Source organism: Phocoena phocoena, chromosome 10 (assembly GCF_963924675.1).
Source record: "Phocoena phocoena chromosome 10, mPhoPho1.1, whole genome shotgun sequence".
Lineage (NCBI taxonomy): Eukaryota > Metazoa > Chordata > Mammalia > Artiodactyla > Phocoenidae > Phocoena > Phocoena phocoena.
The window spans coordinates 71,781,457-71,808,513 of record NC_089228.1 but is presented as its reverse complement, the minus strand read 5'-3'; the positions used below and the strand labels follow the sequence as shown (position 1 = coordinate 71,808,513).

Below are 27,057 nucleotides of genomic sequence, written 5' to 3'. Positions count from 1 at the left end.
CTCAAGGGGCTTAGTTCCCTCAGGTGGGCTGCGGGGAGAGCGAGCGTGTTGGGTGCTGCCCTGGACAGAAGTGGGCCAGGTGTCAGCAAGGGCCACATTCCCCAGTGTTCCCACTCAGGAATCTTTTTGAATGGCAAGCCAGGGCCTTGCCTGGTTGACGGCAAGGTGAACCTGATTTCCCCTAGGGTCGGCCCAGTGCCCACCCACGGACCCTGCCCCTCTACCCTTTCGATGCCTTGGAAAGGCTCCCACTTTGTAGGTGGGTGTGCCGGAGGGGGCCTGACCTCGCCTGCCCCCGCTGCCTTCTCCTCCAGGCATCTCAGCCCCACAAGAGGCCCTGAGCTCTGGTGGGTTCTCTGACAATACTTTCAAGGGGAGTCATACAGGTGCAGGAGGGTTTATAATGAGGGACCCTCCGAGACCCCAGAAAGGCCATGGGAGGCTGAGGCAGGGGTGAGAGGGCCTGTGTGGACCCCTCAGGGCTCTGTTTCTACAGAATCACAGAGTCCAGGATGGAATCTTGTAGGTCAGCTAAGCTGGGACCCATACGGGGATCCCTTCAACAGGATTCCTGGAGATGCTGATCAGGTTTCTGCTCACACGCTCCCCAGACAGGGAGCTCACAACCTCACAAGTACTCCCTCCACTTGGGTCTTATCATGTCCCTAAAACTTTCCCTCAGTGGGTCCTAATTCTGCTCATGGACCCACACACCGCTTAGTCTCTCTGCCAAGGGAGCTGAACTTTGAAACTTAGCATTACCACTTGCTAACAACTTGACCTCTTCACGCTTCAGTCTCTTCATCTGTGACACAGGGGTAATAACAGGTCCTCCGTCTTGAAATTGTGAGGATCAGGGAATTCCCTGGCGGTCCAGTGGTTAGGACTCCGCGCTTTCACGGCCAAGGCCGTGGGTTCAATCCCTGGTCAGGGAACTAAGATCCCACAAGCCACACACTGCGGCCAAAAATAAAAAAGAAATTGTGAGGATCAAATAAGAGAATGTCTTCCCGGCATGACCTGCGCTCTAGACGTTATGCTTCTGCCTGAGATAGCACTCACTTCACTGGTCCTTCTTGCTCTTGGGACCTTAGAGCTGGCATGCCACCAGGACGTTCCACGTAAACAGTTGCAGCATTCCTCGCCCCCCAGCGGCTACCCGAGGTTGGAGTTCTTGGTTTGTTAAATCAATGTCTGAACCCTCCATCCATTCAGCTGACATTTCTTGTTGTTGATCTGGGTCTGTCCTGGAATCTAGAGGCACCAGCCCTCGCGGTGAACCTGGAAGTGACGGAAAGACAGAAATGGGGCTGGGAGGGAGTTCTCTGTGGTTGGTGGGTCACAAGGACTCGCTGCGACATGTGGGGTTCTCAGCCTAGCTCTTCTGGAAGCTTCACTCTGCCTGTTAGTGGTTGGTAGGGAGCCTTGCTACCACTTACCTTGCTCACCAGGTGGACCCCTCTCTTGGCCTCTCTGGGGATGGACATTCCTGCCTCAGGGACCCTGTGGCTGCCTGTGGACTGGGGCTGGGGAAGTCAGGCGAGTGGGAGTATCACTCGTGCTCCAGCTGTGCGCTGTCATTATGCTCTTTCTTAAGGGATTATTAATATAATGACCGAGCTAATGAGCAGTGCCAGGGGCAGGGAGGAAGCACCTTAACCACACCTGGTGCCTGCTCATTAACGGGGGTCTTTCCTCAGCTGTCTTTTCTCCTTCTGGTCAGCTCTTTCAGCTGGGGAGGCCTGGCCCCTTGCGGGTCCCGTCGCCTCCCTCCACCTGCCCCTCCTTTAGCCTGGCACGGTTCCCCTCTGGGTGAGAAGATCCCAGAAAGAGTGTGGCTGGGACAAGACTTGGGGGTGAGGAGATGGGGGACTGGGGACTCTGGCTCTGGGGAAGAGGAATGTAAAAGCCATGAAACCTCTAATCTTGACTGTGTGCTGCTTGGGCTGGGGAGAGCAGGGCAGCCGTGTCTGAGGAGGGCTTGCGGGCAGATGGGAGCAGCCATGGAAGGAGGGGTAGGGGGCATCGGGCTGAGTGGGGGTGGGGAAGTTTCCAGGTGTTCTTTGAGGCACCTTGCTTCTCTGGCCCAGATGGGCTGGTGCTGGCCAAGATCTTTCCTTTTGAGCTCCTTTCCTCTTGGGATGAAAAGGCCTGGGGAATCTATCAATGTATTGCTATATCAGGGTTGGGGTGGGGTACCCCAGGCACGGTCATGCAAGTATAGTGGCCTTGATTTCCCAAGCCATCGTTAGACATAGCGGGTCCAAGTTTCAAAATCTGGGTCATGGGCGCTGAGTCCTGACAAAGCCCCACCTCCCCAGATCTCACTGTCTAGTTGGAGAAGCGAGGCTCACACAAGACAGGATTACAGACCACGTGCCTCTGCCATTTGAAATCTGTGTGACCTCAGACAGATCACTCAACCTCTCTGAACCTGTTTCCTCATTTATTAAGGGAAACTAATAACACCTACCTCCCAACGTTGTTGTGTGGTAGATAAGAAAATGCACGTAAAGCGCTCAGTGGGCGCTTGACACAGAGCCCAAGTTTTGCTCTGCTATGGTTGTCATAGCAACAGCCAGTGATGTGGGGAAGCTGGCCAAAGGGGGACCATGAAGGGTGGGGAGGATTTGGGGAAGGAATTGGAAGTGTGGGCCCCAGCAATTAAGCTGGGGGCGTGGGGCTGGGAGGAGAGGAGCGGCTGGGCCGGGAGCTAGATGGTGAGGGAAGGAGGAGGCGGAGGTGACTGCACTTGACGGGCTTTGGAACAGCAGGCCGTGTGTCCACATGTGATTGGAGGGGGCAGCTGTGGGGCTCCGACCAGACCAGGTGTGGGCATTCACCTGTCCACTCACTCAACAGATAGTTATTGAGTGCCTGTTATATGCCAGGCATGGGGGTGGGTGGGGACACGGCAGCCATAAGGACAAATAAGGCCCTGCCCTCATGAACTTACATTCTACTAAGGGTGAGACGATTAACCAGCTAATTAATCAAATGAACAAGTTAACTTCAGGGAAGACATAACTTTGAAGAAACTGCAGAAGGGACAATGTGATTGAGTGGAAGGAATGGGCCACATGTCAGAAAAGACCTCGCTGGGGAGGTGACAGTGGGGAAGAGGCCTGAAGAAGGCTGAGTGAACAGCTAAGGGAAGGAAGATCCAGACAAAGGGAACAGCAAGTACGAAGGCCCGGTGGGGCTCAGGAAAAGTGACAGGGTCCAAGGAAGCCTGTGCAGCTGGAGAGGGGTGATGGAGGGGGAAGGATCGGGGTGGGGGATCTAGGACATGCAGGGTTCTATGGGCCGGGGAGGTGACTGGATTAGCTATTGGAGGGTTGGGAGCAGAGACTGACTTGAGGTCTAATAGGATGGCTCTGGCTGCGGTGTGGAGGTGGGAGGAGGGGAGGCGTGTAGAAAGGGCTGAAGTGGGGAGACCTGCTGTAATCTGGGGGAGAAATGACAATGGCTGGGAGCCCACTGGTGGCAGTGGGAAAGGAGAGAAGAGGACAGATGTGGGATATATTTTGAGGTAGACCCAATGGGACAAGGGAAATGATAGCGGGCGAGGTGTGGGAAAGGAGGTCTCTGAGGTCTGGGACCTGCTCCTTATCCAGGCCCTACAGGGAGGGATGCCTTTTACTGAATGGAAAAGGAATGTGGCGGGGAGGAGGGACAGATTTCAGTGGGAGGCCTGCGAGAATGCCTCTTGACACAGTGACCCATCACTGGGGCCAGAGGCTAAGAAGTTGGGTCCTCAGACACCATGACTCAGAGCTGAGGGCTCCACTGTGCGCACCCCCGGGGTCAGGCCAGACCTTGCAGAGGCCCACCTTGCTGCTCCCGCACCTCTGATTCTGTGTCTTTTCTCTGCCAGACCTACGACCAGGGGAGAGCTGGATGCTGAGCCCCCATCCCGCCCCCAGAACTTTGGGAGGTGAGGCTGCAACGATGCAGGTGGGAGGGGGCTCTACTGTCCAGAGCAGGCCTGGGGGATCTCAGCACACAGAGGGTGGCCCATGTAGGCAGACAGAGCCCGGAGGACAAGCCACTAGAGGCCGGGGCCAGCACTGAGCAGCGGTGACACTTTATCCTACAAAGGGACAAAGGTGAAACCCTCAGAAATCCTCCTGGAGTCTCTGGATCATGGTCGCAGCTTCCTACAATCTGGGCCGGGTGTGGGGAGTATGCCTGGACTTGGCAGAAAGCTGGGCCAAGGTCAGCCAGACCCCTTCCAAACATGCTCAGAATCTGGAAAAGGGGATGTTCAGCCAGGAATGCAATAGGGGTGGCTTTGGGGAGTGTCCAGGCCTCCGGATCCTTCCTCTCCTCCATCCCTGCTGGGTGCGTGAAGAGCCCCCGAGGTTTTGGCTTTCCCTGCACAGTGGCCATGCGGAGCCAAGCCCTCCAGATGCCAAGATGTGGGGGAGAGTTGGGGTGGCTGCCGGTACCTGCCCGAGGTTGCCTGTCCCCAGCTCCCTGTCCTGAATCCCTGGCCCCCTCCTTGCCCCAGGTGTCCCACACAAGGAGCCCTGAGCAGAGGGAAAGGCCAGGCAGGCTCCACGCTGCCACTCATGGGCCCACCTCTCCAAAACCCACACTAGATGGGCTGCGATCTGGGCTGGAGTCCTGGGACCATAACCGTGTCTATCTGAGGCCCACTTAGGGGCCGTGGGATGGGAGAGGTGACGGAGCTTCCTGGATCCATTATCAGTGTTTGGTTTGGGACTTTTGGAACAGACTCAGTTCCTGCTCCTTATCCAGGCCCTGCCGATTAGATTCTCTGGCCTTTGATATGCCTCAATCTGGGACAAAGGACTCCCCTTCCTGCTACCCAATCCCCAAACCCCAGCACTCCCCACCCCGGAGACCTGGTCTGTGGCCAAGGCCAGCTCCATCCAAATAACCTCTCCCCATGGACTGCCTAGCACCCTGCTGCCCTCACCTCACCCCCGCAAGATCTCAGGAGGACACGGGGCACAGGAGCACGGGTTGCTGGTCCCTTTGGACAGGTCTGGGGACTTAAAGGGGAGACTGGTCAAGAACAGCAGGGAGTCTCTGGAAGTTTCCAGCCCCTACTGTCAAGTGAGCCACTCTCTCTGGGGGAGAAATTGAGGGAGGCGGTACAGATCCATGGGGTGACCCCATGAACAGGGTAGTCAGCTCTGGCCTGAGGTTGACTGTCTTACGCTAAAGCCAGACCCCTTGTCCTCATTTCTGCCTTAGGAGATGCAGTTGCACGGAGGGGGCTTTCCCTGGTCCAGACACTGCACTGAGAGGAGGTCCTGGGCTTACCTCTCAGCAAGGGCTTAGAAGGGACATGGCCAGTTGGGAGGGGAAGCGGGGAGAAGGGCAGGGAGAAGGAGGGAGGCAAGAAGGAGGAGGGAAAAAGAGGAGAAGGGAGGACCACGTGGAGGAAGAGGGGGAAAGGGGGAAAGGAAGGGGAGGACAAGGGACAGGGTGGAGGAGGATCATGGGAGAGTTTCCTTGTTGCCCAGCTTAGAGGAAGGTGTGTCTGGGCACACGCGGAGACACACAAGCTGCCTCTGGGGGAGCCGGAGCCCGGGCCTGGATGTGAGCAGGGAGACGGGCAAGTGCGTCCCTGCATATGTATGTGTGTTTGTACGTGTACATCCCAGATAGTGTGAGCGTGGGACCCTTTCAGCATCTTGCGTCATGAGCCAGGACACACATGCATACACACAGACACACACACACAGATACAGACACACACACACACACACACACACAGACACACACACAGATACAGACACACACACACACACAGACACAGACACACACACACAGACACACACACACACACACACACACACACACAGGCACTGCATAGCCGTGTTGTCTGAATGGCACTCTGATTTATTCTGTTCCAGTCAGTGGCATTTTAAACAGAGCCCTTTGGCTTCCCTGGTGGCGCAGTGGTTAAGTATCCACCTGCCAATGCAGGGGACACGGGTTCGAGCCCTGGTCCAGGAAGATCCCACATGCCACGGAGCAACAAAGCCTGTGCGCCACAACTACTGAGCCTGTGCTCTAGAGCCCTCGAGCCACAACTACTGAGCCCATGTGACACAACTACTGAAGCCCTCGCACCTAGAGCCCATGCTCCACAACAAGAGAAGCCACCACAATGAGAAGCCTGCGCACCGCTACGAAGAGTAGCCCCCGCTCGCCGCAACTAGAGGAAGCCTGCATGCAGCAACGAAGACCCAACACAGCCTAAAATAAATAAATTTATTAAAAAAATAAAAATAAAAAAGAACCCTCTTCAGGATCTACCAGATTGACTTCACCATCAGCTAATGGGATGAGACCCTCGGTTTGAACGGCACTTTGCTGAGCGGGTCTGCACGTGGATAGACTGGGCACAGGGGATGCTCGGTGATGACCTGTGACACGTAGCGAGGCCTGGTGGCCCCTTGCCCTCTCTCAGGCATCCCAAACGAGGACACTTGGGGCCCTCAGGGCCTCCTTATACAAGGGCATTACCCAGCAAGGGGTTCCTGAGCCCCACCCAGCTCGCTGGCTCTAAGGGCCACCTCGCAGACTTTCCCCTGAAGCCTCGCCAGCCTCCATGCCCCCCAATCCATGCCCCCCAACAACTCAGTACAGACCCTGCCCCAGCCCCCATGGGGCCCCCGCCTGCCCCAGAGGGCGAGATATAACCCCTTCTCTCAGGGAGCCCCCGTCTGAGGGGAGACGCGGCCCCACCCTCAGGGAGACCCGGTCTGAGGGGAGACATGGCCCTGCCCTCAGGGAGCCCTGGTCTGAGGGGAGACGCGGCCCCGCCCTCGGGGAGCCCCAGTCCGGGGGGATATACTTAAAGAGTCAAGAAAATTGGGCAGTCATGCATGAGTCCAAGTCAGGCCCGCAGGGAGCTGTTGGAGCCAAAAGGTGGGGTTCAGGTCACTGCAGGGACCAGATGGGGTGCTGTGGAAGTGCGGAGAGAGGGAAGGAGCGGGGTCCTGACCTCCATCCCTGTTCCTGACGCTCAAGTACACACACTTCCGGCTGTGTGAGCCCTCCATGGACAAACTCCTCGCCGAGGCCACCGCTTCTGTGCCACACAGGACTCGCATTCTCACAGAGTCCTGGGGGTAGAGCCTCCTTCCTGCTGAGGGAAGCTGCAGGGCCCTGGCCTCCTGAGGGCCACCCCCAGGGGCGTTCTCCTGTGGCGGGGCAGATCCAGGGCTTGGCCATCACCAGCCAGGGGTTTGGCCTAAGCCAGACGGAGCCGGACACCACCTTTGAAAGCATCCACTTTAATGGGATAAAGGGCCTGGCCTCCTTTTCCATCTCTGCAGTGGGGTTACCACAGGCATGGATGGCTTTTTCAAACGGAGCCTGATTCTAGAGCCCGTGGTCAGCTTCTCTCTTACCAGGCGAGAGGACCCCCGCCGCCTGGGAGATTCTTCTTCTCTCTGCAGATGGTACTGGACAGGGGCTTATGGAGACCTGGCCGGAAGCCCCACCCTGAGCCAGGGGCTGTGGAGGTACAAGAGGGCTGACTCAGAGAGTAGGCTCCAGAAATGGGGGTCCAGTCACCCCACAGCTGCCTCCTCCACAGTCTATGTCTCTGGTCTGCAGCTGACAAGATGACATCACCATGGGAGAAGTCACCTTTGGCGGTGAGAAGAGCCAGCTGTACACAGGTGAGGTCTATTGGAGCCCTGTGGTTGCCCAAGTTACCGGCAGATCATCTTCCACGGGTGGGGAGATTCAAATCCTATCCCCCCACTAAGGGAGGAGGCCTGGGGGGCTTCCTTTGGGAAAAATGTAGGGCTTCTCCCAGCCCAGGGCAGACCCAGGGACTGCTTTAAGGGAGAGCCTGCATGGAGGCTGGGGGAGGGATGACGTGATCTCTGACCTCTAATGATTCCTACAGGTTATCCATAGGGCACTGGCTCACTGACTGGTGCTCCCAGGGCTGCCTGCTTGTCATGGAAACAGGCAACTCCCTCATCATTGTCCCTGAGCAGATCTGTGGTCAGCTGACACAGCTCACTGGGGTCCCAGGGAACAGCCAAGGAGAGGGAGGCACCCCAACCCGCTGTCACTGGGAAGTCAAAGGACACTCACCTGAGGTGCTGCTTCCAAATTCCCTGAGGGTGTGCATGTCATTTCCCTGCCAGCTGCTTCATGCCAGGTGCAGCGGGATCTCCCTGCCCTGCCCCCTCCCTGCCCCCTCTCCCTCAAAGGCTCCCCTAGCAACAGCCCTTGCTCGTATTTCTGCCCTACCGGCTTGGACTCCATCTTGGTGCCTTCACTGGGGCATTATCTGGGGTGGGGACATATCTGCAGCTGTGGGGGAGAGGAAGGTTGGGAGGTTGAGAGACCAGGGAGGAAGGATTTGGGTGCAGGATGGATTTCCGGGCTGTGAGACCAGCCACCTCTGTCCCCGGAGCCCTGGGGGAGCAGATTCTGACCGCCTGTCTCTGCATCCTTTATCATTTCTCCAGTTTGTCACCAACTACAGCAGTGGCCAGAGCCCACTCACCAGTCCCTTCACCATCAGTGGCATCCACTTTCTCTGCTGGGCCCTCAGCACCTCATCTCTACGACTCTCCCCATCTCTCTCTCGCTTCTCCTTCATACCTGGGCATGGAGGCGGGGAGCCCGTAGAGCTCTTGGGATGTCAGATTTGCATAAGACCTTAAGGATCATCTTACCAACTTCTCCCACAAGCGTAATACCAGGAACCACCATTTATCCAGAACTTTCTGAGATGCCGTATGTGGAGTCGTTGAGGTCCAGTCTGTCTGCATCAGGATCCTTGTTCTGCCACTTCTGAGCCTTGTGACCTCGGGCAAGTCACGAAACTTCTCTGAGCCTCCATTTCTGCATCTGTAAAATAGGGACAATACAGTGTTTACCTTATGAGTAAGGTCCTGGTGAGATTAAACAGACTGGTAGAATTAGAGTGATTAGAAGAGGGCCAGGCACACGCTGAGCACCCTGTAAGTGCTGGTGGCTCTTCCTGGTTCAGATGCTGAGCTGAGGCTCTGTGTGTATTTGCTCTTCAAATCCTCCTGATAATCCTGGAAGTGGGTACCGCTATCACCCCAACAGGTAATGATCAGCCCCTTCTTAAACCCGAAACCTGGCCCTTACCACGTGTGGGTGGTCCCCATTCCATTTGTCCAAGAATGGTGGTCACGGGGTCCTCTTTAGATTACTCAAACCTCCAAACGTGGCGGGCCAGGCCCTGCTTCTCTCCCAGCCTTCCACCCTGCTCCTAACTAACAAATATGCCTGGAGCATCCTCTGGACCTCCTCTTCGGGGGACACAGAGGAGGGAGGAGACACCACCCTGCTCTCTGAACACTTGTGATTAATTGTTTACGTGACAGATGACAGCTGAGAGTGGAGTGCGCACACATGTGCTCAATGCCATAGACATCAGTGTTTTTCAAATCGCAGCTCACAGCGCATTAGAAATCAGTTCAGTTGATTGGAACCAGCACTTTAGAAACAAATAGAATAGGAAAATTGGGTGCATCCCATGTACTGTGGACTAGAATTTTTATGGGGGGGTGAAGCTTTTGTTTTCATTATACATTGTATGTATGTGTATATAAGGTTATGATGTAAAATATATTTCTAACTGTGGGTTGTGGTTTTAAAAAAGGCCTGAAAGCCTCAGCTCTGGTGGTTGGGCCTCTGCCTCCTTCAGGGGACCCCTCTCACTGCTATACTCCAGCCTCACTGGCCCCATCACTTCCTCTTTCCTGCCTCAGGCCCTTTGCAGGTGTTATTTTGCCTGCCAGAAATGTTCTTTTCTCACTCCCTTCACCAGCCTAACTTGTATTCATCGTTCAGAACACAGCAATGGGTCATATTATCTCCCTCCCTCAACTGATGAGAAACTGAAGCTCAGAGAGGTTAAGTGACTTGCCCAATGTCACAAAGCCAGGCAGAGGTGGGCTGGGATTTGACCCCAGGCTTCTCTGATTTCAGAGCTCAGGTTCTTTCCTTAACCCATGAGACTTGCCTACTGATCGCTTCACTTCTTTTCCTCTGGGTCATTGCAGCAACGGCCTCATGGGGTTTCAGCCCACGTTCCTACTTTCAGAGTGCAGCCAGCCCCCATGGCTCCCTGAAAACATCTTCCTGAGGGTCTGCTACTCCATCTCTGACGTGGGCAATGACAAGGTGGGCCTGGCTGCTGCTGTAGAGACCGGCTCTGCCTTATCTTCCTGGTCAGAGGCACAACCTCTGGGTCTCATGGAAGTTGGGGAGCCCCTATTTTCACTCACTCTAGCCAAACTCTGCTCCTCAGGGCTGAGAGCTGGGAGACCCCAAATAAAGCAGCTGTAGGCTCTGGCTTTGAGGAGCAAGGTGGGTGGCTGGGGAGTTAAATAGAGGGGTGAGATTAGTTCGACTTTCATGCCCACTCAATACAGGTCAGTGGGTCCCAGATCTAGTCATTCAAATACCACCCTCATGATCTCTGCACTATTTGAGTGTGGCCCCCCGGTTAGAATCTGCTAACGTTGGGGGGTGGGGCAGAGGCCTGGTCAGGTTTCCCTGCCAGCTGCTCTCTGGCTTGTGCAAGGTGCCATTTCTGGAGATGTGGGACAGTAGTCTGGGAGGACGTTGAGCCGGCAGTGTGGACAGAGCCACAGACATGGAGCCCTCACTTTGGCAGGATGGCTGACCCTGTGCTCACAGCTGTCCTGCCTGTCAAATGGAGAGGGCCACCTCTGGGCAGTGCCCTGGTGGGGCGACAGGCTGGGAGTTCCTGGCTGGATTTCACATCTAGGAGACTGTCCCTCCACATTCGGCCCGGGGCCGGGGAGGTGGAGGGAGAGGAGAAATCTAACACCTAGACTCTAGGGCTGGGGGCCCTGGGGTCCTCAGGTAACTGAGGCTCTGCCCCTCCCCGCAGTGGCCAGCCTAGGAGACTAACTCCTCAGTGACAAGGGTTTCAGGCTGTAATTCTGCTGCTTTCTGACATTCCTCCGTTAGGAGGATGTCACAAACACCCCTAGTCCGTGAAATCATGGGTGTGATGTGTCCGATATGTATCTGTATTAAAATATATGATAATAAATACACAGCTATGTGGAAAAGACATGTTCATCCTTGTTGCACCTGAAATCATCTCTGCTTTTCTACTCTTGTGGACAATGTTAGCCCAGGTGAAGGTACACTGCCCACATCAGCCTGGGACTCCCTGAGCTGGGGCTGCCTCCCCCCTTCATCTTTGGTGGGGGGTGTCTCTGAGGACAGGTGTTCTGTCTCCTTGCTCCTTTTCCTTCTCTTCCTCCTCTTTTTTTTTTTTTTTTTTTCTTTCTGGCTGCTCTGTGAGGCTCGCGGGATCTTGGTTCCCCTACCAGGGATAGAACCCAAACCCTTGGCAGTGAAAGCGCAAGAGTCCTAACCACTGGACACCAGGGAATTATCTTCCTTCTTTTTAAAATGTGACTTTAGGGACTTCCCTGGTGGCGCAGTGGTTAAGAATCCGCCTGCCAATGCAGGGGACACAGGTTTGATCCCTGGTCCGGGAAGATCCCACATGCCGCAGAGCAACTAAGCCCGTGCGCCACAACTACTGAGCCCACGCACCACAACTACTGAAGCCCGTGCGCCTAGAGCCGGGCAACAACAGAAGCCATCGCAATGAGAAGCCCACACACCGCAACGAAGAGTAGCTTCTGCTCGCCGCAACTAGAGAAAGCCTGCATGCAGCAACAAGACCCAACACAGTGTAAAATAAATTTTAAAAAAATTGTTTTAACATAAGACTTTTAACTGATGTTTAACACACATACATACCGAAAGGTGCATGTATCATGAGTATCCAGTACTGACTTCTCACAGACCCATGTGACTGGAACACAGGTCAAGAAGCAGAACATCATCGGCGCTACCCAGAGGTCCCTTTTCCTCTTCAGCCCCTGTCCCCAGCCCCCTGCCTCCTTTAAAGAAAAAGATTCTGACTCAGCTGATAGCTATTGAGGGTTTGCTCTGTGCTAGCACTTTTATAACCATGGTTTTATTGGATTATTCTAGCAACCCTGAGGGGCAGATGATTATCCCTGTTTTACAGTCGGGGAAACTCAGGGTCGAAAGGGTAAGTGAGTTATCGGGGTCAAATGGTCAACAGGTGGTGGAGATTGGTCTCCTAAAGTCAATTCCATATCACACATCAGCATCACATTCTTAAATATATACAAAGAGAGGTGAATGAAGAGTTTGAAGTAGGGTCCATAGGTCATCAGCAATAAGTCTGCATGGACATCTCTGATTGTTTGCCCAGAAACATCCCCTTACTTATTTTGAGGACTTCTCCTGTCTAAACACTTCAGAAGGCTTCCTGAGGGAGCAGTCCAATTCTTACAGGGCTCTGCCTGCTGGCCACAGTTGGTTGGTCCAAGAGTGGGCATTTGACCCAAGATGGGCTAATCAGGGAGCTTTCTTGGGAACTTTGGTTTCATTCTTCCTCTGGAAATGTAAAACTCAGATGCTTGTGGCCAGTTATGTGGAGAAAGGCAGCCTACAGAGAGAGAGAGAGAGAGAGAGAGAGAGAAAGAAAAGTGAAGCAGGAATGAGAAGCAAAGGTCCTGATAGCGTTTGGATCCCAGATTTCAGTTGACCCCCGAGGCTCTGCCCCATCCTTCCTCTTCCTGCAGCTGGGTCGCAATATATGACTCACCATCCATCCAATGCATCCCCCTTTCCACCTAAGGCAGACAAGCAAGCTGCTGTCTTTAAGCAAGGGTGCATCAATCAATAGACCAGAGAAAAAACAATCAGCCTGTCTATCCATTTATACACACAGGGATCAATTTCCAGCTGTTTGAGATACAGACAGATAAAATGAACTCCACTATTGAATGGGGATAAGGTAACCTACCTAGTGGCGTTGCTGTGAGGTTGCCTGATTAAACAAACGTAAAGTACCCTGCTTGGCACAATGTCGATGATGGGATATTTTGGTAGGGGAGGAAGAGTCCATTTCAAAACCTTGAACCTAGCTCTTCCTTACAGCAGAGTTCTAATTAATAAATGTAGAAGGGATGATGGACATAGAAAAGCACCATTAGGCAAGCACCACCATAATGACTGTTGCAAGCAAGGACCAAAATAGATGTTAAAATTGGTGGACAGAAGAATGATGAAAAACAGGAGACTGGCGCAGTCTCAAAGTGTCTCCCCAGAAGATACTTATTAATTATCAAGGGAAAGATAATTCCTGTACAGTAGAGAAACGTGGTAGACCTCACCTTAACCAAGTAATTAAGGTTAAATCACCAGCAATGAGACCCATCCATAGTCAGATACCTCCTGATATCATGCACTGAGGATATATCACCTCTGTGGTTTCTGCTTCAAAATGCATGCCATCAATCTCATCATTAGAAAACATCAGAATAACCTAAACTGAGGGACTTTCTACAAAATAACTGCTCAGCACTTTTTAGAAGTAGCGAGGTCATAAAAGACAAAAAAACCCAAAAAACAAAAAACACCCAAGGAACTGTCACAGATTGGAGAAGACTAAGACATGAAAATTAATGTGATGTGGGGACCTAGATTGGATGCTGAATCAGAAAAAGGACATTAGTAGGAAAACTGGTGAAATTCAAATAAGGTTTATAAATTGGTTAATAGTATCAGATCAGGGTTAATTTCCTGGGTTTGATCATTGTACTATGGTTATGATGTAAGATGTTAACATTAGGGAATTCTGGATGAAAGGTGTACAGGCAGTCTCTGTACTATGTAACTTTTCTGTAATTCAAAAATTATATCAAAAGAAAAAGAGCGCTGCGGAGGACCCCAACTGCAGGGCCTTACATGGCAGCTTTAAACTAGGGGGTCGGAGGATGAGCCAGAGGTGGAGGTCCAAGTCAGAAGAATCCAGCTTACACTGGGCCCTCTGCCTATTAAAAAAAAAAAAAGAAAGAAAAGAAAAAAGAAAAAAAAAAAAAAAAGCATAAATCCTTGAACTTGAAAAAAAAATCTTCCATTCCAGTTTGCCCCCAATAAGTTTGATTAAACCAATATAATGGTGTAAGTATAAAACACACAAAATTTAAGGAAAAAACTAAAAAACCAAGATAATAGCCGAAGTCATAACTAAAATTCATGTAGACAGCTGCCGAAGACTTAAGGTTTATAAAGTACCTGACCTGGGATCTGAGGTGAGGTCTCTTAGCTCTGTAAACTTAGATCAGGGTTAGAATACACAGTGAAACTCAGATCCCTAGTCCAATCTCACATCCACTGCAAGAGACCCCACTTCCAGGATTCCTCAAAATGTGCTCCTTTAGCCTCTGTTTGAATGATTCTGATAACAAGGAGCTCACTACTCTCTTCGTTTGGTTGATGTTTATTTTGTGCCCAATTACTATTGATAGAAATGAGAAATTCGAATCAACCCAAATGAATAGGGCTAAGTAATGTTACTACCAAGATAATAGAGCACTGTACAGCCACCAAGAGTGATAAGAGTGTGGCCTATCTCAATTCATGGATGTGTGTATATAGTAATCTTCAATAACAAGAACAGAACAGAAGTAGTATTTACACACTGATTACAGCTACGTTAAGATCTCAGTGTGTACATTAGGAGCTAGAATATAACTTTGCAATTTAGAATGGTGCAAATAATGTCATTTTGATTTTTTAAAAAGTAGTCTATGTACAGAATTTAAATGAAATTTAGTATCCAGAATTTAAAAAAAATAAAGTCCTCCATTAAGGGACTCAGGAATTGTCATTTCAAAATTGAGAATGGGTGTATGAACACTAGATTGGGAAGGATCCTGAGGCCATGTCTCAGTACCATGAAAGAGAGTGATCTGTTTGATTAGCGATGTCTGCCACGGGTGGAGGATTAGCAGTGGCAGTGTGCATGCTCGTAGCTGCCATCTCTTCTCGAGACGCTCCCAGCAACCAGTGTCACTTTTGTAGTCACTCTGAAAGGTGAATGAGCTGTTTAAGGAGCCAGGTGAGGGAAAAGACCTTTTCTTTTAGTTACAAGTGATAGGATTTGGGGCAAGTCACTGGGATATAAGACAGTATGAAATAAATACCATAAGGGGAGGAAAAGCAAAGTCCTCCACAATAGGAACCAGTTTGAGAGTAGGTGAGCACAGTAGGGAAGGCTTTATGGCCTTTGTACTGGGTCTTGAAGGATGAGGAGATTTTGCAGGTGGAGATGCTGGGAAGGGTGTTGCAGATGGAGACCACAGCATGGATAAAGGCACGGTGGTTGGAAAATAACAGGTCTCCTGGGAGAAAGCAAGGGGATTGCTATGGCTGGAGCACAGAGCATGTGTAGGTTAGTAGTGGAAGATAAGTGTGGAAATGTAGGAAGGGGCCAGCCTGAGTGTGTCCTCAAGGTCAGGGTGATGAGTTTGGATTTTATTTAATTAGCCACAGGGAGCCTTTGATGAGTTTTGAGACAGGTGGTGCTTAGAGGGAGAGGAGACCAGAGGGTGATGAGATAATGCCTCTTTCCTGGGAAACCATCTCTATGAGAGGACGCCAGGCCCTGGATTTTGACACGATCCCTTTAGAGTGTGGGGTGGAAATCAGAGCACTGGGATAATGGGGTGTGGGAGATATAACCAAGACCTATTGAGAACAATCCCATGGGCTCCATCTAGTGTTCAGGATTTCCTGAGCTCTGGGCCAAGCCCAGGGAGGTGGAAGCCACATCTCTGCCTTCTAGGAGTTTCTAGTCTATAGAGTAAGGAAACGTACACCAGAAGACAGATGGAGACCAATCCTAGACAGTGTGTGATCCGGCACTAAGGGGAGGGCACCAGCTGGGTGTGCAGTGTTTAGGGGTAGAAGATGAACTTGGTGGGCAGCCAGTGGGTCAGGCTTACTGGGGCTCCTGTCCTTGGTGGGAGGTAGCCCTGGATGACTTCTAAAGTGTCCCCAGACTCTGTACATCCCTGCTCTAGGAGGAGAGGTCCTGAAGGATGGGCAGAACTTGGACATGTAGAAGGAAGAGAAATGGGCTTTCCAGGAATGGGGGGCTGGGTGGTGGCAGGGCAGCCAGGGCAGACAAGGACTTAGGATGTATGGGGACACTGAGGGGACTGACTGAGCTGTCAGGTCAGGTTGGGTAGGTGGGGCAGTAAAGCCCCAGGGCCTGGCTGCCAAGCAGGGTACCCTGGCTCGATGCAGTAGGCCAGGGATATTCAGAAGGGATGTGATGTGACTGGGGTTTGGGGACAGTTAGCCCACAGCCATCAGACTCCTTGGGTCCCGCCAGATAAGGAAAGGGTCCCTGGAGGGCCATGTTGTGGAGTCTTGTTGGCCTCACAAGACTTAGGGGACCCCATGGATTCTGCTATATTCACAGGATGTGGCAAGATTCCAAGGGTCCTATGACTTTCTTTTGCCTGATCTTCCAAACCTGCAGATTCCCCTACCCCAGGGAAAGCACTTCCTCGTTACGTTGCCTTCCACTCCAGTGTCCCTGGAGACTGCAGGGAGGAATGGGAGCTGATTTGGCCTTGAGACACAACCAGGCAGGTACCTCCCTCTCTGTGCCAGGCCCGGGTGGACCTCTAGTGCCCTCCCTCCCCTCCTCCATCCAGGGCCAGGGGAGACTCCAGGGCTCTGGCCGGGCAGTGGGTGGAGGTGGCCAGAGTGGAAAGTCCCCACGGGCTGGATTATATCGGTGTTTGGCAGGCCTGGTCTTGGCCTTCTGCCTGGGGCTCAAGAGCCTGACAAATCTGTTTGGAGCCCTGAGTGAGGGGTGAGGTGGCAGAGAGGGTACTGGCGTGGGGACTTTTTCCACTCACCCCAGAATGGAGAATTCTCCAGTGCCAGGTTGGCGGGCATTGGGCCAGCTCCAGGTCACCTCAGGCAATGAGAAGCTTGTAGCTGGGAAGCAGGCAGGACCCGGAGATGAGGGACAGAGGACACGGCAGATCAGGCTCGGGAGCAGGAACGAGGACAGATGAGAGCTGGGGAAGAGGGTAATGGGGGACACAGGCGTTTTAGGAGAACAAAAGACATGGGCAGGGACTTCCCTGGTGGTCCAGTGGTTAAGATTCAGTACTCCCAATGCAGGGGGCATGGGTTTGATCCCTGGTCAGGGGACTAAGATCCCTTATGCCGCACAGTGAGGCAAAAAAAAAAAAAAAAAAGACGTGGGTGGAGTCTCAATGGAACAGAAGAAGAGAGACAACGAAGAACAGAAGCAGGGGCTGGCATGTCCCCTCCTCCCATGCCCCTGCCCAGGCCTCCTGTTGCTGCAGATCAGCGCCAGTGGCACAACCAGAAGCCAGTGCGACTTACTCTGTGGGTGTGTCCTGAGTGCTTGCTGAACTATGATGAGAATTGCCCCAAATGTCCCATTTGACCAGGAAAACCTCCAAAGCTGCCCCCAATAGCTCTGACTTCAGCCACTGGCAACCCAGCCCCACCATCTGCATCTGACGCCACCAACGTCACCACCGTCAGCATCCCGCTCGCCACTACCATTATCATTACCATCATCCTAGCCACTGACCCCATCAACCCCCGACACTCCTAACTGCATCCCCCAAGGGGTTGGGGGTGCTGGAACCAGGACTTAAGTCAGAATCTTTGAGTGCATCACCTATAGACCAGCGATTCTCAACAATTTTGCTCCCGAAAGGGACATGTGGCAATGCCTGCAGACACTGTTGGTTGTCACAACTGGGGGACTGTTGCTGGCATCTAGTGGGTAGAGGCCAGGGATGCTGCTAAACATCCTACAATGCCGAGGACAGTGTCCACAGCAAAGAGTTTTTTGTTTGAAAGTGTCGGAAGTACTGAGGATAAAAAACCTGCCTATAGATCCTACGGCCCTCACTCTGCCCTCCTCTGGCCCTCACCCTAAAAGGCTTACCTCACACCTCTGGTTCCTGCACAAGAAGTCATATTTGCCACTCCATCTTACGGCAACTTTGATTTCTTATCGCTCGCACCTCCTGGCCTCCACTGCTTGTACTGAAAAGTCAATAAGATGAAAAGTCCTCTGCAGCCACCCTCACAAGGGAAAACACACAGAAATAACTGATACGTGGAGCCCAGGGTATGATGGGGATTGAGGTCATGCTGGTGCAGGGCAGGGAGGCAGGGGCTGGGCTGGGTCCTCGGGGTATAAAGGAGGAAGGAGTGTTCAGGCCTTCACTCCACTCTGACGCCACAACTCTGAGCTGCTTCTCTACTGTGGCCAGCTGGGAATCGGCATCATGAAGTGGATGGTGGTAGCCCTCGTCTGCCTCCAGACCTTGGAGGCGGCCGTGATCAAGTGAGTCTGGGGCCTGGCTGCTGGGGCAGGAGCCTGGGCAGCCTTTTTTACTTTTAAATGAACTACCATAGACTGGATGGCTTATAAACAACAGAAATTTATTTCTCTAAGTTCTAGAGGCTAGGAAGTCCAAGATCAAGGTGCCTGTAGATTTGGTGTCTGGCGAGAATCTGCTTCCTAGTTCATATACCCCCATCTTTTTGCTATCCTCACATGTTGGAAGGGACAAGGAAGCTCTGTGGATGATCTGCCTCCGCTCTGGGACTTCTGGACAGGGAAGGCTCCCTGAATCGGTGTAGGACAGGACTCAGCGGTAGGAGGAGATATGGCCTCTGCTTTCAGGGAACTTCCAGTCAAAGGGAGAAGCACCATCCCGTCCCCCACTGATGAGAAAACATGGATAGGAAACAGGGAGAATAAGGGTGACTACCACCCAAGCAGATGCTGAACGGCCGGTACAATTATTTCTAGAGAGGGAGACGTTTGCTAGTATTTTCCTTAAAGCCCCCAATTGATTTGGTAGATGCCAAAATCATCTAAGCAGAAACACCCGTCATGTAATCTCTACACGCTGAGGTGTCAGGGGATAGGGAACGAGGCGGCACAGCTCACAGGACATCAGGAGGACTCCCGCCTGCCACTCTGCTTGCTATTCTACCACTAAAGAGTGATTTTTTGGCAAAGAGATGGCTCCTCTCAGAAACTTCTTTGAATATGCAAATTCTGTAACTGTGATGGGGTGCAGCAACCATCAGCCTTCATAGCTCAAGGTGAATGGGTTTAGCAGAGAATTTCTGGACAATGAAGGGTCTTGGGGGAATGGGGAAGAGATGGGGAAAGAAGTGAAAGCAGCAGGAATTCTGGAGCCTGGAACAAGGCCTGGGTGGACCCGCAGAGACCCCTAGGCAATGGCAGCAAGCAGGTCTGGGAAGACATGGGCAGAAACCCATAATTCAGCACATACAGTTCCAGAGCTGATTTGGGCTCCGGACCAACCAGGCCAACCTCCCCACTGGCCCTGCATCCTGAGAGGAGCATGATTGATCCAGGCCAGACAAGTTGCTGCAGGGGCAGAACTAGGAACCTGTCTTCTGAGTCCCCAGTCTAGTGCCCTTCCCCTGGTCCTGTGCTCTGTCACAGCCAACCGGCACCAGGTGCCTGACAGCCACTGTACCAGAGGACTTTCTTTGGGGTGAACTTTGCCATCTGCGAAACTTTTATTTTATTTTATTGGCCACATTGTACAGCATGTGGGATCTTAGTTCCCTGACCAGGGATTGAACCCGGTCCCACTGCAGTGGAAGAGCAGAGTGTTAACCACTGGACGCCAGGGAAGTCCCTCTGAAACCTTTTTTAAAAATGCACAAATTGGGAGTTCCCTGGCAGTCCAGTGGTTAAGGACTCGGCGCTTTCACTGCTGAGGGCGCGGGTTCCATCCCTGGTCAGGGAACTAAGATCCCGCAAGCCATGCGGCACGGCCAAAAAGAACAAAAACAAAACAGAACAGAACAAAAATGTACAAACCCTACAAAAGGTAATGTCTGAAGTTCCTCTCCCCTGCCTGGGAAAGTGTTTATGGGATATCTGAGAGTGGAGGACCAGGGTGGGATGAGGACCCATGCGATGGGGTGGGGGCATGCATGGGTGAAGTCAGTTGTTTTCTGAATCTCAGAGCAAGTCCTGAGAAGAGTTTTGAAAGAAAGAGAAAGAAAGAGGAAGAAAATGAGAGGCAGAGGGAGAAAAAGCCAGAGAGAACCAGAGATTGAGACAGAGATGGAGAAAGAGGGAGACACACAGACACGTACAAGCTGCAGACACAGGGGGACAGAGCGGCAGGGAGCCTGAGGCAAACAGAGATGGAGAGAGAGAGAGATTGGGATATTAGAGCCTCTGTAGGAAAGAGGGAGGTCCTGCCCTGACCCCAGCCCTCTGCAGAGTCCCCGTGAAGAAGTTAAAGTCCATCCGTGAGACCATGAAAGAGAAGGGGATTCTGGAGGACTTCCTGAGGACCCACAAGTATGACCCCGCCCAGAAGTACCGCTTCAGTGACTTCAGCGTGGCCTCCGAGCCCATGGAATACATGGACGTGAGTCCTGACCCTCCCCGGGGCTCCCCATCTCCCTGCTGCCAAAGACCAGGCCTGGGCTATGAGCTGCGCCCCACCTCTCTGCACCCTCCCACCCGGCCCCTGGGGCCTGCCCCCGTCTCTCAGACCTGCCAGCCCGGAGACTTCATTGGCGGGCAGAGCACTCAGGGCCCCCTGCTGACCTGGCAGCTGAGTCCACAGAGACCTTTGCAGCTGCCCCGGGCGGGCTTGGACCAAAGGTCTGTGGGTTCTGGGCGAGCGTGGAGGGCAGGCTCAGGCCCCTGCTTCTGGTGCGGGCTGTGGGGCTGGTCACTCTGTCACTCTGTCCGTGGAGGAGCCTGGGCCTGATGGTCCCTGGATCCCGCCAGAGCTAACAGCCCGTCCATGTCCCCCCTCTCCTGCCCAGGCTGCCTACTTTGGTGAGATCAGCATCGGGACCCCACCACAGAACTTCCTGGTCCTTTTTGATACTGGCTCCTCCAACCTGTGGGTGCCCTCTGTCTACTGCCAGAGCCAGGCCTGCAGTGAGTGCTAGGTTGGGCAGGGGAGGGCGGTTGGCAGGGCAGGGCACTGACACCCTCTGGGGAAGGGCCGCACTTCATAAAGATTGCTGGGGAGAGCTGCAGTCCCAGAGAGGACCAGGGACTTGTCCAGGGTCATGTGGCACATGCCCAAGCCAGAGGGAAGAAGCTGGCCATGGAGCTGGGTGGCCCCTCTGCCTTCCCTGCTCACAAATACATATCCCTTCACCTACTCCAGCCCGGCCCAGCCCACTCCACTCCGTTCTGTTTGCTCTGGGCAATGCCATTCCATCCCACTCCACTCTACAACACTCTTTCTATGCTACTCCACCCCATTTACTAAGTTCTTACTGAGTATCTCAAGGGACACGGGAGAAGGATATAGATGTGGTCCCCTCCCTGTAGTTGTATTTGGAGACAGGAGATATTCACTTCCTAGGGCTGCCTTGGTCCCTGCCAAAGCCTTGGGGGTTGGGTCTTGATGCCTCTAGTCCAGAAGGTCCCTCATTGGCTCCATCCTAGGCTATCTCAGGATCCTGGTGTGGCCAGCTCCTCCTCGGGGTGAGGTGAGGGTCAGGGAATGCACAGATGCCCTGGAGGTTCATTCACTCCTTCATCCGATGAGTAATTTCTCAGCACTCGCCATGTGTCAGGAGATCTGCTGGGGGTCAGGGAGATGAATAGATTCTATATAACCTGCCCATAGGGAGGTCACCATCCTAGGGCATCTCAAGATTCTGTAGGTCAGAGGGGGCTTTGGAGTCAAGGCTGGCCAGTTCTTGTGGGACTTCCAGTGCCAGGAATGTCAGCTGGCCACCACCTGACTCAGTGGCCGGTGGGGGGTGGGGCATGGGGGGAGGGTTGAGTCCCCAGGATGTGAGCCCAGGCTGGGAGACAGGTGGGCAGTCCGGCAGGCCTGAGAGTGGGCCAGCCTGACTTCCCGAATTTTCCTTCCCTTGCAGCCAGCCACACCCGCTTCAACCCCAGCCTGTCCTCCACCTACTCCACCAATGGGCAGACCTTCTCCCTGCAGTATGGCAGTGGCAGCCTCACCGGCTTCTTCGGCTATGACACTCTGACAGTGAGTGATACTGCCGGCTGCCCCTGTCCCCACACCCAGATGTGGGGAAGGTAGTCCGGGGCTGTGAGCTGGATTCTAACCTCAAAGTCCTCACAGTCTGATGGGGAGACTTAGATGGAGGCCCTGAAAAATATGGGAAACACCTAGTGCTCTACCGTACAGGCCAGAAAATCAGTACAATAAAGGCTCATCTAGGGACTTCCCTGGTGGTCCAGCAGTTGAGACTCCACGCTTCCACTGTAGGGGGCACGGGTTTGATTCCTGGTCGGGGAACTAAGATTCCGCATGCCACAAGGTGCAGACAAAAAAAAAGCTCATCCATTCACTCATTGAACCCTCACTGCGGGCCATCATGTGCCAGGCACCGAGGGCACCACAATGGTTGGGATGACCTGGTCCTTAAGGAACTTAAAGCCTCGGGAAGAAGAAGGTTGGGGTGGGGAATGCTGCAGCAGTCGGGGATGGCTTCTTGGAAGAGAAAGTGGCTTTTGCAAACCTGACAAGAAGAGAGGCAGCAGAAGCAAAGGAGGGATGAAGAACAGACCCTTGAGGGGTCTGAGGAGGGGGAGCCTGGGGGAGGTGGGTGGAGATACACTTGTCATCTCCCATCCTCTCTTTCCCCTCCAGGTCCAGGGCATCAAGGTCCCCAACCAGGAGTTCGGCCTGAGTGAGAAAGAGCCGGGTACCAATTTCCTCTATGCGAAGTTCGATGGCATCATGGGCATGGCCTACCCTGCCCTGTCCATGGGCGGGGCCCCCACCGTCCTGCAGGGCATGCTGCAGGAGGGTGCCCTCACCAGCCCAGTCTTCAGCTTCTACCTCAGCAGGTAAGGAACCACCTGGTGGTCCCCAGCTCCCAGCCCATTCCCCCCGTGGCCCTGGACGGCTGAGGTTCAACACTTTGGGATTTGAAGGCCTCCCAGCAGGCATATTTGGCAGGGCCTTTCCTCCTGGGCTTCTGACTCTTCCTCCTCCCCTCCCCAACCCCTGCATCTGTCCCTGCCCACTCGGCCTCTTCTTTGTATTTCTTGGCCATGACAGTATCTCTCCTTCCTCCAGCTGAGCTCTTCTTTGAGCATTGCTACTGCTTTCTCCATACCTCTTGGGCTTACCTCCTGCCCAGAGCCCCAGTTAGATCATTTCCTTCTGACCAAATGTTTTCTACCTGGACACCTCTTTTGTGTAGAAATCTATTGCTTCATCTCCTTTGATCTATTGTTCTAGCCAGGTCCTGGAGTCTTCTGGTCTAGGTCCACCATGAACTCCTAACGAGTTGTTATTCTTACCACAAACACAAGCCAACTCAGTGATTTATGTAGATGGGCCCCGGTGCCAGGCAGTAGGAGGCGTGGGGGTGGGGGCGTCACCTGGGGTGGACTTTCTTTCCTCTCCAGAATTAGACAACTACCTTCTAGAGATACTCAATGTCTACTCTCTGGGGCTTAGTTATCTGAATCTTTCAATCACATTATCCTGTTACATCGGTTGCTGGCCTCTGTTTACAAGTACCCTGAGTTTAGCCTGTAGGAGCTCTGCCCAGTTCCACACTCAAGTTCATCTTCTGTCTAACAGGGGAGGCCCTGCCCTCCCCTCCACCTGGGCCCTACCTCCCTCCGATCCCAGCAGAAAAATAAGCTGGGCCTGGGTCAGGCTCCCGTGGACACGCTCCACCAGCAGCACAAAGTGAAAGGGAATGGAGAACGTGGTGTGTGGCAGGGTGGGGGGCCAGACGACCAGAGGCTTCCCCAGAGGCAGCGCTTGGTGGAGTACCTGGGAGCCTGAGGCACTGGGAAGCCTGAGCTCCAGGCGGGGGTGGGGGGTGGACACAACCTCTTCCCTCAGGGAGCCCCATTCCGAGGGGAGACGCGGCCCTGCCCTTGGGGAGCCCTGGTCTGAGGGGAGACACAGCCGTTCCTCAGGGAGCCCCCGTCTGAGGGGAGACGCGGCCCCGACCTCGGGGAGCCCCAGTCTGAGGGGAGACACAGCCGTTCCTCAGGGAGCCCCAGTCTGGAGCCAGGGCAGGATCTCTGTTTTCCTGCCTTTCCCACAGCCACTGCCTGACTCACTTTTGCTTTATGTCCTGCAGCCAGCAGGGCTCTCAGGACGGGGGAGCACTCATCTTCGGAGGTGTGGACAGCAGCCTGTACACGGGGCAGATCCACTGGGCCCCCGTCACCCAGGAGCTGTACTGGCAGATTGGCATTGAGGAGTGAGTCTGTGGTGGGCACTGGGGGTGTGGGCACTTCCTCGGAGCAGGCTCGGAGGCACTTCATGTCACACGGGTACTGCCGGGTGGCGGGGGGACAGAGGACCCCAGAGGCCTGCGCCTGCAAAGCCACAGCTGCCCTCAGCTGGGGTTTCAAGGCCCAGGTCGGCCTGGAGAAGGAGGGTGGGGTGGGGACAACATAGGAAGGGGCGGGACTGGGAATCCCAGACATTTTGGACCCTGTAGTCCAACCCTAGGGGCTTAGACATTAGAAAACTGGGGTGTGTGAGGGGGAGGGAATAATTTGCTCGAAGTACTTACAATGAATCAGTAACCCTGGCCTTCAGTGTTTCTAAAACCATCCTTGGAACTTTTTAGAAAGAGATTCCAAGGCCATATAGGTGGCCTTTGACAGACTTTGGTATGAGGCAGGAGGATGGCTGGATTGACCTGTGCAGAGTCCTTATCTTCTGGAGGTGCACCTTGATTCTGCGGTTGCAGCTCATCCCCTAGCTGCCCTGAGCTGGGAGGTGCTGAGGCCGCCCATCTCCTCACCGTTCAGGTTCCTCATTGCTGACCAGGCCACGGGCTGGTGCTCCCAGGGCTGCCAGGCCGTCGTGGACACTGGCACGTCTCTGCTCACCGTGCCCCAGCAGTTCATGAGCTCCCTTCTGCAGGCCACAGGGGCCGAGGAGGACCAGTATGGACAGGTGTGTGTGGTGGAGGTGTGCCCCTTCCCTGGGGAAGGCCAGCCAGGGGGCATTTGTGGTTTTTCCTGGGAGCACAGGAATAGCTTGATCCTTGGCTTCTGTGCTTCTCGCCGCCCCCAGGCACTGGAGGTGGGGGCCCCAGGATGACTGGGGCTGGGAGCTGGCTGGGGGCCCGAAGGCTGATCCAGGGGAGCCAGATGCTTGTGATAAAAGGGTGTGGGGAGGTCACTACCAGGCAGAATTTCCTCCGAGCTTCAGCCCCTTAGCGGAAACAGGTAACACACCTGCCGGGCTTTGCAGTAAGAGGGAAATAACTAGACTGTGGTGCCAAGCCCATGAGTGACAAGGGATAACCCTTCAGTCCACAGCTCCCTCACCTCCACAGGGCCGTGCTCTCTGCCCCGTGCCCCCTCCTGAGCCCACCAAAGGGTTTGCCTAATTAATGCATTCCCACTAACTTTGGTGGACTGATGGGCCATGCTTTCTACAGACCTGCGTGTTTTAAAAGGACACTTGCAGAGAAGGGGGTGTAGATTTAATCTCTCTCATGGGGAAAATTCAAGCAAGAGTCATGTTTGGGGGTGAGAAAGATGCTCAGGTCCCCCCAGATCCCACCCTCTGCACATGAGTCCTCATGTGTAACACGAGCAGTATTGGTGTTGCAGCCTCCAGTCCCAAAGCAGGCTTGGGGCTCAGGCCCGGGTCCTGAGGGGCTGAGGCGATGGGGTTGGCAGGTCCTCTCACGGGGGGAGATGAGGCATCCGGGCCCTGTTCCTCTCTGCAGTTTTTCGTGGACTGTAACAGCATCCAGAGCCTGCCCACCCTCACGTTCATCATAAATGGTGTGCAGTTCCCTCTGCCACCCGCTTCCTACATCCTCAATGTAAGTCCTGGCCCCTGCATCGAGAGGTTGGGGGATGGGGGATGGGGTGAGGGGTGGGAGGAAGGGGTGGGTAGCCAGAAACTCTGGGTCTCCTTACCTCGCGCCATTTCCTGATGCCTTGCAGCATTGATTTCTTTTCCCCATCCATTGATTCTAAACCCCCGTCTCTGGAACGAGGCTATGAAAGAGCAGAGTGCCACCTATTATTAATGATTATTATTAATTAGAGGGGAGGGGCGCTGGCTCTTTGTTGATCACTTATGAGAGTCAGCCACTGAGTGAAGCACTTTGTCTACATTTCCCTGATTACTCGTCACAACACTCAATGAGCGAGATACTGATTCTATTTTACAAACAAAAACTTGGAGGTTCAGAGAGTTAAGTAACTGGCCCAAGGCCACATAGCTAGTCAGGGTGAAGCTAAGCTTTGAACCCAAGTTGGTCTGGCTCCAAGACTTTACCGCCAGGCTGACCTGCTCCAAATCAGGAACAGGAGGGAGTCAAGGAGACCCTGCAGAGGGAGGCCTTTTGCAGCCTGCCCTCGGCCACGCCAGAATCCCCCACCAGCCCGACTCTGGCTCCGGAGGCTCAGTTGGCCTGTGAGCCCTCAAGGGCAGAAACTTTGGCTCGCCTGTTTCTGCACCTGTGCTGCTGGCCTGGGGCTCTGTGCCGAGCAGTGCCCCGTCACTGTGTGAGCGGATGAATGAGTGTTGCCCTTCTGTGTTGTGCAGAACGACGACAGCTTTTGCATGCTGGGGGTCGAGCCCACCTACGTGCCCTCCCAGAACGGCCAGCCCCTGTGGATCCTTGGGGACGTCTTCCTCAGGTCCTACTACTCCGTCTATGACTTGGGCAACAACAGGGTGGGCTTTGCCACAGCCGCCTAGACTCAGCGCCTGGATTCCCCGGGCTCCCTTCTCCCTCTGGGCCTCCCAGGCTACAGAGGGTTCTCTCTGCATTTCCTCTCTGCATGTAGCCTCCCTTCTCTGGACTCTGGACTTTCTCTAACAATAAATCTTTCTTCTCCATATCGGCCAGCCTGTTGTTTCTAGAGGGCAGTTGTGGCCTGTAAGGCAGCCCCTGGTCTCAGACAAGGGAGCAATGAGAGTCAGGGGCAGATTTGCCTCTGCTGTGCCATGTTCTCCCTGAGTTTCTAGGAGGTTTGCAGTGGGTCACTGAGAACCTAAGAGAAATAGGGCACAGGGTAGGGCTTGGGGGTGGGCCCTGCATCCCTCAAAGCTTGGAGTCTGTTCACAGCTTCTCTCTGGAGAGGGAAGACTGTGGTAGTGGCATGGAAGC

General features: G+C 53.7%; 1 protein-coding gene across 1 annotated transcript; it reads left to right on the top strand.

Annotated features, from left to right (window-relative positions):
• The first annotated feature begins 18,176 nt into the window (after nt 1-18,176).
• Nucleotides 18,177-26,786, top strand: PGC (progastricsin). The gene is made up of 9 exons (XM_065885053.1): nt 18,177-18,271; nt 20,207-20,357; nt 20,764-20,881; nt 21,841-21,959; nt 22,587-22,786; nt 24,046-24,168; nt 24,728-24,875; nt 25,660-25,758; nt 26,490-26,786. Exons 1-9 carry the CDS (start codon nt 18,213-18,215, stop codon nt 26,643-26,645), a joined length of 1,173 nt encoding a protein of 390 aa, XP_065741125.1. The 5' UTR covers nt 18,177-18,212; the 3' UTR covers nt 26,646-26,786.
• The last annotated feature ends 271 nt before the right edge of the window (nt 26,787-27,057 follow it).

Bases quoted from the DNA above. Each gene is read 5' to 3' on its own strand.
- PGC (XM_065885053.1), top strand. From the start codon at position 18,213: ATGAAGTGGATGGTGGTAGCCCTCGTCTGCCTCCAGACCTTGGAGGCG. The intron at 21,960-22,586 runs GTGAGTGATACT...TTTCCCCTCCAG, and splicing joins TCGGCTATGACACTCTGACA to GTCCAGGGCATCAAGGTCCC. The intron at 24,876-25,659 runs GTGTGTGTGGTG...TCCTCTCTGCAG, and splicing joins AGGAGGACCAGTATGGACAG to TTTTTCGTGGACTGTAACAG.